Source organism: Balaenoptera ricei, chromosome 13 (assembly GCF_028023285.1).
Source record: "Balaenoptera ricei isolate mBalRic1 chromosome 13, mBalRic1.hap2, whole genome shotgun sequence".
In the NCBI taxonomy this organism is placed as follows: domain Eukaryota; kingdom Metazoa; phylum Chordata; class Mammalia; order Artiodactyla; family Balaenopteridae; genus Balaenoptera; species Balaenoptera ricei.
Genome location: NC_082651.1, coordinates 101,431,758 through 101,442,808, shown reverse-complemented (window position 1 = coordinate 101,442,808; position 11,051 = coordinate 101,431,758). Strand labels below are relative to the sequence as shown.

Here is an 11,051-nt window from a genome sequence, read left to right as displayed (position 1 = left end):
CATCTGGGCACGTGGGGCTGCCTAGTTCTGTTCGCGGGGGGACCTGAGCCGCCCCCAGGGAGAAGGCTCATGCCGAGAAGAGTCGGATGACGTCGCCTTTCAAGTTCATCTCACAGACCGAGACAGGAGTCCGAGGGTGGGGCCAGGAAAGGGAAGGAGGAACAGAAAAGCCGTCTCCCTGCATCTCTGCTCCCCCGTGCCAGCATCCCCTGGTTCCCACAGCCTAAGGGCCCTGGAGCGTCCGCGGGGCCCCAGCCAGCTTGGTGAGCTGCCCAGATGCAGGTGCCCAGCAAAGGCGGCAGCATCCGGCCTCTCAGGCAGAATCCAAGTGGATTCCAGAAAAGGAGCAGCGCCCACCCCAGGCCTGGTGGAGCGTCGTGGCGGCGTGCTTTGTGCTGCCAACCCAGGGCCCCCAGCAGACCTGTCGTTCCAGATGAGACACCCGTGGGGAGCCAGAAGAAGAGGAAATGCGGGGGAAATTGCACAGGGAGCAGACACTAAGCAGCCCACCAAGCTGCATCCCCCTTCAGCCCCTCCCCACGGAGCGCTCCCTCAGCCCCAACCCGGACCGCCTCTCCTTCCGGCAGGAGCCACTCTTGTAAGGTGGCTATCCTTCCAGTTGCGCTGACTTCCTTGGGACGCTTTTGTTAGCTGCCATTGTTCCCGTTCAACAATTTCACATCTAATCCCAGAGACGAAATCATCAAGGTGTCCTCACGGCTTTGCAGAAGTGTGTGAATAGCCACTTCCGCAACGGTCTTTCCTTTGTACATTTCTTAAAACGTTCACACATCTTTTTTAAGTTCCTTTGTAATAAAGAAGCTATTTTTAACCAGACATAAATACTGGTCATTTTATTGGTTTGGATAGAGTATTTTTAAACAAGTCGTAACGATTTGCCCATAGAAATGCCTCAGCTGAACGCTGGGACCTAGACGGAACCTGACCATGCTGAGATGCACTCAGCCCTTCAACAGGGGCCCGCCGCCCGGTCTCCCGTTGTTGTCACCTCCACAGGACTGTCCCCAAAGAGCTAGTGCCAGTCTGTGCTCCTGAAGTATCTCTCCCGCCCCCCAAGGACCCCTCAAGGGATGGAGGAAGAAGTATCTTGATAAAGCTCTGCTTCTGTAAAAGCCACATTTGCTCATGGCAGAACGTTTAGGAAATACAGAAAAAAAAGCACGAAGGAAACAAAAATTACCCGTCACCCTAAAACCAAAAAATAACCTTAGCCTTTCTGAGCCTCAGTTTCCCTAAGTAAAAGGGAAATAAAAGTGTCACAATCGATCGTAATAAATAGGGTGCCGTCCAGATGGGGTGCCATCCCAGCTCACAGCGGTGCCCTTTTCTGAGGCCTGTCCCGGAGGTGAGTCAGACACACGTCTGTGTCGGTGACCCGTGGCCCCGGCCCTACCAGGCAGAGTGGGAACAGCGGCCTGACCCAGTGACGGGGGTGCCCAGGGGCAGTCCTCTTCTCCACATCTCAGAGCACTGGAGGAGCCCTGTCTGCAGGGACAGACAGACAAGCAGACAGAACAAGGAGCAAGGGATGAGAGATGGTGCAGCTGGGAGGCCGTCTGTCCGGGCACCATCCTATAGATTTCCCGGGCCTGTGCTGCCCCGGGACCCCGTGTAAGCTCCAGTCAGCTCTCGTCGGCTGCCGTGAAGACTCTCCGGAGCCAGGACAGGGTCCAGCTGTGCCCTGGGCGAGGCCTGGTGCAGTCAGGATGGACCCTGCTCCTGCGAACCTCTCTGGGCGGGCGCTCGCCCAGGCCCCACGTGCAGGGGCACAGCAAAGCCCTCTCACAGCCTCCCCAAGGGGGATCCCTCCCCATCTGCACGTCCCCACAGAGGAGGGAGCCCGTCCTAGGTCACAAAGCCAGGGAGCGGCTGGTTTGGGACCCAGAGCCTGTCCTCAGAGCTGCACGCTTCACTGCCAAGCGCTGCAGCTCCAGGGACAGCAGATGCTACAGGTCTGTGTTCTGGAACATTCCCTTTCTTCTCTCTCTTTCTTTTGGCACTGGGGCCTGTGGGATCTTGGTTCCCCGACCAGGGATTGAACCCGCACCCCCTGCATCGGAAACGTGGAGTCTTAACCACTGGACCCCAGGGAAGTCCCTCTTCTCATTCTGCTAGAGTTTAGATGGGCTGCCAATTACCTGCCCGATCGAAAGCTTTCAGTGAATGTTGGCAGGAAACCACTCCATACCAATCACCATCCTAGACCCAGGAAATCAGCAATGAGATGGTGCCGCCCTGGCCCCGGAGCAGGCAGGGCCCAGGGGGAGGGGGCCGGCTGGTGAACATGGCAGTGGAGGGGTGGGAGCGGGGGCTGGCGGGAAGCCCAGGGGACCAGGGCCCAGGCGAGCTGGCTGTCCCCCCACGCACGCACGCACGTAAGCCCAGGACACCCCCGCCCTGGCAGCCCTGCACCGCTCCCCCAGGTGCTGGGCGGGGAGCCGCCACCAGCCCCCAGGCCCCGGCCTGACCTTGGAGGTGCTTGCCTCCAGGCTTGCCGACCCCAAGTCTCCCCGCTCGCCCCCCGTGTCCCGCCCCAGCACGGGGCTGCCGACACCCACACCTGTCAGCCCGCCCAGCCTTCGGGGGGACCTCTGCCGGTTCCCTCGGGGACACTCGGAAGCCCGAAGGGACGATCAGTCGAACAGGGCTTCTCTTCGTGTCAATATTTTCAGGAAACAGCCCTTTTGCTTGAGTGCTCTCAGGAATACGATTAACATAATTTCCTTCGCTTTCTCGAAATTTGATGTTTACAAGGCTATTTTGGCAAGAGCATACTGCAGGCTGGCGGGACCCGATGTTGAAACGCTGCTCTTACTTTTCATATTGACATTGCCATCGAATAACCTGACGCTCTGCTGTGCTGTTCCCAGCCACTTCTCGGGGGCATTTTTTTTTTTTTTTAAACATTTTTATTGAAGTATAATTGCCTTACAATAGTGTGTTAGCTTCTGCCTTATAACAAAGTGAATCAGTTATACATATACAATATGTTCCCATTTCTCTTCCCTCTTGCATCTCCCTCCCTCCCACCCTCCCCATCCCACCCCTCTAGGTGGTCACAAAGCACCGAGCTGATCTCCCTGTGCTATGTGGCTGCTTCCCACTAGCTATCTATTTTACATTTGGTAGTGTATATATGTCCATGACACTCTCTTACCCTGTCACATCTCACCCCACCCCCTCCCCATATCCTCAAGTCCATTCTCTAGTAGGTCTGTGTCTTTATTCCCGTCTTGCCACTAGGTTCTTCATGGCCTTTTTTTTTTTTTTTTTCCTTAGATTCCGTATATATGTGTTAGCATACTGTATTTGTTTTTCTCTTTCTGACTTACTTCACTCTGTATGACAGACTCTAACTCCATCCACCTCATTACAAATACCTCCATTTCATTTCTTTTTATGGCTGAGTAATATTCCATTGTATATATGTGCCACATCTTCTTTATCCATTCGTCTGTCGATGGACATTTAGGTTGCTTCCAGGTCCTGGCTATTGTAAATAGAGCTGCAATGAACATTGTGGTACATGACACTTTTTGACCTATGGTTTTCTCAGGGTATATGCCCAGTAGTGGGATTGCTGGGTCGTATGGTAGTTCTATTTGTAGTTTTTTAAGGAACCTCCATACTGTTCTCCATAGTGGCTGTATCAATTTACATTCCCACCAACAGTGCAAGAGTGTTCCCTTTCCTCCACACCCTCTCCAGCATTTATTGTTTCTAGATTTTTTGATGATGGCCATTCTGACCGGTGTGAGATGATATCTCATTGTAGTTTTGATTTGCATTTCTCTAATGATTAATGATGTTGAGCATTCTTTCATGTGTCTGTAGGCCATCTGTATATCTTCTTTGGAGAAATGTCTATTTAGGTCTTCTGCCCATTTTTGGATTGGGTTGTTCGTTTTTTTGTTATTGAGCTGCATGAGCTGCTTGTAAATCTTGGAGATTAATCCTTTGTCAGTTGCTTCATTTGCAAATATTTTCTCCCATTCTAAGGGTTGTCTTTTGGTCTTGTTTATGGTTTCCTTTGCTGTGCAAAAGCTTTTAAGTTTCATTAGGTCCCATTTGTTTATTTGTGTTCTTATTTCCATTTCTCTGGGAGCTGGGTCAAAAAGAATCTTGCTGTGATGTATGTCATAGAGTGTTCTGCCTATGTTTTCCTCTAAGAGTTTGATAGTGTCTGGCCTTACACTTAGGTCTTTAATCCATTTGGAGTTTATTTTTGTGCATGGTGTCAGGGAGTGTTCTAATTTCATACTTTTACATGTACCTGTCCAATTTTCCCAGCACCACTTATTGAAGAGGCTGTCTTTTCTCCACTGTATATGCTTGCCTCCTTTATCAAAGATAAGGTGACCATATGTGTGTGGGTTTATCTCTGGGCTTTCTATCCTGTTCCATTGATCTATATTTCTGTTTTTGTGCCAGTACCAAACTGTCTTGATTACTGAAGCTTTGTAGTATAGTCTGAAGTCAGGGAGCCTGATTCCCCCAGCTCCATTTTTCTCGGGGGCATTTTGAAGGGAAATGCAGGTATTTCCTGAATGGAAAGGAGCCCCATGACCTTTGGGCCTGCCGGCTGGGCTGGTTCTGTACACACATTGGCCATAGTACCCTCTGTCCAGCACTGGGGAGAGGATTTGTTCTTCAAATGTCAGTTCATGCTTCACCTCCTCCAGGAAGCCCTCCTTGCCTTCTTGCTCTTGGCCCTTTGTCAACAGAGTTGAATCATTCTTTCTCTGAGCTACCATTATACCTCCTCAATATTTGTGTTATTTTGCTCATAATACTATACCAAAAGGACTCTGCTTATATATCTGCTTCTCATACTAAATTATAATGTCCTTGGGGCCAGAACCGAATCTTTCTCATCTTTGCAGCCCCACCGCTAGATGGGCACCTGGCACCCAGTAAGCTCCCCTGGCCGACAGTCTGTAAACTGGCCCCAGCACCTCCTGGTGCTCACACCCCTACGTAACCCCCTTGTCCTGCCTGCAGGCTGGACCTAGGGCTGCTTCTCTAATCGAGAGAACAGAGCGAGAAGTGACCGATGACACTCCTGAGATTCGGTGACAAAAGGCGGTGACTGTCTTCCTCACTGGCCCCCTGCGGTCCTCAGGGCCCGGCCCCGGGGAAGCCGCCGCCATCTCGCGCTCTCCAATGAACAACCGAGTCTCTGTCTTGGTGAGACTCTGTAGCATCTCGCTGTGATGGGAGCCTGGCAGCCGGGGCTGGGACGACAGAGTGCAAGCCCCCCACACACCTCCCCACACGTTTTGTCGCATTTGATTTCAACCGTGCAGTGAACATCATACCTAAGAAGACTTCTGATTATTTCATCTACAAAAAATCGTATGACAGACGGTGAGAAAATGACCTTCTGTTCCGCATCCAAGCAAGAGCCGAGGGTCGGCCTGTACCCAGACCTAAGCCAGGCAGCGGGGCTCCGGGGCTCGATGGGCTGAGCCTTTCCCGTAAAGAGGAAAGCGACGGCTCAGCAGGCAAGCAGCACGACGCTGCCCCGGCGCCGCCCCCTTTTCCCGAGGCCTCATCAGAGTCCCGCTGGGGCGGGTTTCCAGCCCAGCCGGTCAGGGCAGGCGGAGGAGGGCGGCGCAGGGCCCGGGTGCCCAGCTGTGCCACCACCCTCCTGCGCCACTGCCGCCAGGAGCACTGAGAGCAGAGCCGCGGGCTTCCCCCGAGACAGCGCTGAGGGCCAGGGAAGTGGGCGGAGACCGCTGCTTCCCAGGGGCCCAGGTGGAGCCCCCGCCCTCCAGATTCTGGAGGAAGGTGGGTGGAGAACGTTGGGGAAGCAGGCCTGCCCCGCGTGGGCCTGCCCCGGGCCGGAAGCATCCCCCTCACTGCCAGAGAGCCAGGCTGACGCACGGGCTGGCGTTTCATTTCCAAGGCAGAGTCTCCGGGCATGAAACTCACCCGCCGGCTGCTTCCTTTCCTGCCAACACCGCAGTTCATCATCGGATAGTAACAAGGGCACCTCCCATCTTCCCAGCACGCCGACCTCGGTTGTCTTTTCGGAGCAGCTGGTGAGCGGACAGCAGGACTTGGAAGCAACGAGGGGGCCGCCCCCATCGCTCCCCGGCTGCCCTCTCACCCCGCCCAGGGCCCCACGCCGTCCGTGGACGGAGGGACCTCAGGCTGCCCTGGGAACGGGCCCCGACCCTGCTTCAGACGGCGCGGGTGGGGGCAGGAGCTCCAGAGCACGGTCCGCGCCTCCTGCGGGGGGTGGGGACGAAGGGCTCCGGGGGCCTGAGACCCAGGCCTGCCGTGGCCGCGCGCCCGGGGCTCTCGCCTCTGCCCGCGAGCCTCTCTCCCCTGCCCCACGAGACAGAGGGCACAGGCTTCCAGCCTGACCAAGAAGATGGCCACACGCGTGGACCGCCTCTCCTTCTCAAAACCGCCTGCCACCGCGGAAGTTCAAAGGGAAGAGAGGCAGAGAGACATCAAGGAAGCCCTGGAAGATGCAGACCGGTGAGGGAGCGGCTTGACGGAGGAGAAGAGAAGGAAGGAAGGAACACGTGGCGCCCCCGGCCAGAGCGAGGTGCACAGCGAGCCCAGCCCGTCCGGCCCGAGCCCAGCGAGGCCCCGCCACGGCGGCAGGTAGAGACCACGGAGGTGCCGGGGCAGCGGGGCGGCTCGTGCAGAAGCCGCAGCTGCCGCCTTTCGGCTCCGCTCTCCACGCGGGCCACGTCGGGGAGCACACACGGCCCCTCGTTATCACCGAGCTTGGGTCCCCGTTGGGAAAATCAGATAATAAGTGAGCAAATAAAAATGTACCTAAAATGGAATGAGGAAAGCCCAGATGGTGCTAAAGCCAGGTGGAGATTGCAAAGAGAGGGCAGAGTGGGGACAGGTTCAGGGACAGAGTGGCCCGCCACTTGGCTGGGGCAGGACTGGGCTCCGGCCCCAAAGGGGTGTCGGGTGTCTATTCTAGATCAGCCAGCGAGCAAGGAAGGGAGCCTCTCCACAAAGGGGACGTTTGGGCCAAGAGCGGGAAGGAAGAGGCCAGCCGGGTGGCAATCAGGGAGGAGAGTCATCCGGAAAGCAGAGATGTGAAGCAAAGGCCCAGGAACATGAAGCAAGACATGCCCAGCAGGGTCTCGGGGCCTGAAGTTGGGCCCAGCGTCCAGCAGCATCTCTACACATTTTGCTAAATGAATACCGTTCGAGAAGGCGCACACAGCTGTGGTGCCATGCGTGAGGCCAGGCCACGCGGGCTCTGTGAACTGGGGTGAGTAGGCCTCACACCCATCACAAGCCAAACTGGCAGAAGCCACAGTCCTCACTGTGACGGATACTCAAGGTCGTGGGTGGAGATGGGGGCGTGGCTTGACCACGGAAACACACCCTCTGTGCCCTGTAGCACCTCTTCCAGGGGTCTCTCCCAGAGATGATGTGAGAGAGAAATCGTATTTCCCGCCCCTTTCTCTGAGCACACTCTGCCCTGGTCCTCTCTACCCCTGCAGCCCTGGGCGGCTGCTCCAGGATATTTGGGATGAACGGCCAGGTTTTGCTGGAAGGAGGTCGCTCTGGGGCACACAGTTAGACGGAGAACTTGGTCTGATCATGGGCCCACCAGAAGCCCTTGGCAAATAGACCTGCCAAATCTAGCAATTCAGCTGCTACCAGTAATGTAGGTGATTTTTGCCTCCATGTCATTTGCTTATTTATTTTTTCATTGTGTTTAGAATCTAGATGGAGAAGGAAGGCACTACGTACTGGAGACCCCCTCAAAGATGCCAACAGAAGTGAAAGGACCACGACATAAGGACATGTCCAACCATAGATGCTTGTCGCATGGATTAGTAACGTACAAAGGTTCTCACTGTAGTTGTTTTGACCAAGAATTGGAAGTAAATTGAATGTACATCAATTAGAGAGAAGCTGGAAAAAATGTATTACATCTGCACTAGAAACCATTACACAGTCATTAAAAATAATTAGCTGTACTGGATAATTTAAGGTGATTTCCACAAGTTGATTCTGAGCGAGAAAACAAGAGGTTGAAACTATGTATTAGTGATACTATTTTCATAAATAAATCTTGGGAATATGTTGTACGTGTATTATATGGGGGAAATACGAAAAGACAAATCAGGTTATTGAGTACGGCTTATGGCTAGGGAAGCAGGTTCCCTGATTTTCTCATTTCTTTTGCTTTGTTCTGATAGATTTAGAGTCAGAACTCATCATTTAGAGTAGAGAAATCAAGTAACAGAGACAAAAGTACATTTAAAGATATGAAAGTAAACAGAGAAAAACAAGCAAATAAAAACAGGATAATGATAAGAAGTAGGAAAAGACGCCGACTCGCCCATGGACCCACTTCCGCACACTCAGCCGGTGGACGATCTGCGGGGACGCACAGAGCCCGCACAGCACGGAGCGCCCAGGGTACCCTGAGCTCAAGGCCGCCGTCCCACGGGCACCTGGACACGCTGTCCCCTCCGCACGTCACCCTGGACAGGGCAGAGGGGGAGGCCTGGGGAGTGAGCCCTCCTGTGCGGACCACGTGGTGAGTCTACACCTCACTCCATGGCGTCTGCTGACCAGGAGCGTGTTATTAGGAACGGAAAGATAAATATTGAAAAGTCTAGGAGAGGCGGGAAAAGACGGTGCACAGAAACTGCTGCTTCCGTGAGAAGCCGTTTGACACCGTTGGTGCTGCTGTAGGAGCCCAGCAATCAGCACCCTTCCTCTTACCAGAGTGCTGAGCTGATGGGGCGCCAGACAGATCCCGGGCAGGCGCCGGACAGACGCCAGACAGACGCCAGACAGACCCCGGGCAGGCGCCGGACAGACCCCGGGCAGGTGCCGGACAGACCCCCGGCAGGGCAGAGGAAGAGGGTCAGGAGTGAACAGCGGGCTTCTGACTCCCAGACCCAGACTTAGACCGACAGCCCCGCGCAGTGACCTGCCCCTACACACCTCACGGCAGGGAAACCGACCGCTGCAGGAGGCCAGGCCCCAGGAGGGAAGCAGAGGGCAGCTCAAGCCTCATGGCAAAGTCACCAGCTAGTCGATCTGCCGCCCCTCTCAGAGAGGAGAGAGCCAGGGTGACAAGTGCGGGGAAGGCCTCTCTGGGACAGTCCTCCCAGGTGGCAGCAGGAGTGGGACCCCACGTTTTCCCCAAAATACACAACTTGATTTTCTCCTCTATGCGTATGGATTACTTTGCTTTCAATAAATATTAGCTTAAAAACGATGAAAACGAAGAGACTGGTCAGACCATTTCCTGTCCCCTCGTCACTGGCCTTCCCTGAGTAAGTGGGAGCCGTGGGGCTTGCACAGCGGGAGCTCTGGCGTCCTCCCGCAGGAGGGGACACCGGCGGGCAGGGGGTGCACTGTCCTACTCCAGACCCCGCCTCCAACGAGCCGACCTCGGTCCCCTCGGCCAGGCCTCGCTGATGGTTGTGACAGTGACCTGCTGCATGATGGGGAAGCCGGACTTGGAACTCAGTGTCCCTGCCGGTGTGAAATCGTGAGCTGAGCCCCCCTCGTAGGGTTCAGAGGGATCTGAAATGACTGCCATGGCGGGCAGCCCCCGGCCCCTGCCACCTGCCCCAGCGAGGGCGCCCACACGCTCGGGAACAAGCACTCGCGTCCCCAAAACCAAGAGTGATGAGCAATTAATGTGAAAATCTTGGAGGAATCTTCACTAATTAAAAAGCAGATGGAGTTTTAAGAAAAACCTACCCAGGCTGCAAGCTTCAGATTATTATAAACCCGGGTGCATTTTTATGAAACAGAGACAATCCAAAATGTAAAGGAGAACGGAGCCTTCTTTACAGTTAGTTAGGAGGTGCGAACACCTCACACGGGCGCAGCCTGCAGTGGCGCTGGGCCCGGGTGGTTTCCGCGCCCTCGGTAGACAGCCGTCCGCAGACCCACTGACTGAGCTGGACGGCGCCCCGGGCCCCGCAGGGGAAGCAGCGGCTCCCAGGGCAGCGGGGCGGGGAGGCCCAGGGACGGCTGCACCAGGACACGGACGCCAGCGGCACGTTAGCACAACTTTCTAAAAAGAAAGCTGCCACCAGGGTAGGTGCCGCCTCACGGCTAATCCGCCCCCAGCCCTTGGAGACATCCTGGCAGAGGTGGGGACACCGCAGGGTGAGTCCTGAGCTGACCAGGGGAAGTAGGACGCCCCGTCCCTTCCTGCAGCCTGACCCCAGCCTCTGTGTCCCCAGATCACTGGGATTCGCCTCTGGACGTAACATCTCACATCCGGGCTTTTCCTTCCCTTCACAAGCTTCTCTTTCCTCCCCGGAGTCCACATGCTGCCCTGCAGTGACAAGTTTCTGTGTTACCTTGAGCCCAGGGTTGAGGAGGACACCTCCGCGAGCACCCAGACCTTGGGGTCGGCCGTGGCCCCTGGGTCCCAGGGGAGAGCGGCGCGTGGCCGTCCCCTGTCCTCAGACCACCCCTCCCCCGCCCCCCGGCAAGGAGATGCCAGGCGTGATGCCAAATACCCCAGGTGCCCAAATACCCCAGGTGCCCAAATACCCCAGGTGCCGTCACAGGACAGAGCGAGAGTCATCGGAGCAGCAGTCCGGGTGGGAAGTGCGGGAAAGGTTATGTGGCGTCGACAAAGGAAGGCCGTAGGGCTTGGAAGCTGCGCAGTACTGGGAAGGCGGCGAGGGGAAGGGGCTCCCTCCCCACTGGGGCTCATCCGCCCACAGTGACCGGTCAGGAGAGACCAGACCTGAAAGCTGCCCCCACTGCCCAGCCTCTGAGACCCCCATTTTCCAGGAAGCTTCCCTCTCATCCGACCCTCCCCTGAGCAGAGACTGCCTGCTCTGCGAGGACTTCTAATGCCTCTGAACAGACCATGTGCACGTTTTCACAGCTCCCTCGTAAAAGATGTACTGGCAGACCCCGAAATGAACTCGGGGGAGAGGGGCGCGGGGGAGACGTCGTCAGAATTCCTGGGTTTCCTGAAATTGCCCACACTCTCTTCTCAGCATCAGACATGCCTGGCCCCGCCCTGTGGTTTAATAAGGCTCCAGGGTCCC

General features: G+C 55.7%; 1 protein-coding gene across 1 annotated transcript; it reads left to right on the top strand.

The window, feature by feature from the left end:
• The first annotated feature begins 4,916 nt into the window (after window positions 1-4,916).
• LOC132376785 (uncharacterized) lies at window positions 4,917-7,982 on the top strand. The gene is made up of 5 exons (XM_059942629.1): window positions 4,917-4,934; window positions 5,023-5,093; window positions 5,690-5,811; window positions 6,071-6,639; window positions 7,728-7,982. Exons 1-5 carry the CDS (start codon window positions 4,917-4,919, stop codon window positions 7,899-7,901), a joined length of 954 nt encoding a protein of 317 aa, XP_059798612.1. The 3' UTR covers window positions 7,902-7,982.
• Window positions 7,983-11,051: the final 3,069 nt, after the last annotated feature.

Excerpts from the sequence above, each read along its gene's own strand:
- LOC132376785 (XM_059942629.1), top strand. Across the intron at positions 5,094-5,689 it reads GATGACACTCCTGAGATTCG|GAGCACTGAGAGCAGAGCCG; the intron begins GTGACAAAAGGC and ends CACTGCCGCCAG. Across the intron at positions 6,640-7,727 it reads AGGCCCCGCCACGGCGGCAG|AATCTAGATGGAGAAGGAAG; the intron begins GTAGAGACCACG and ends CATTGTGTTTAG.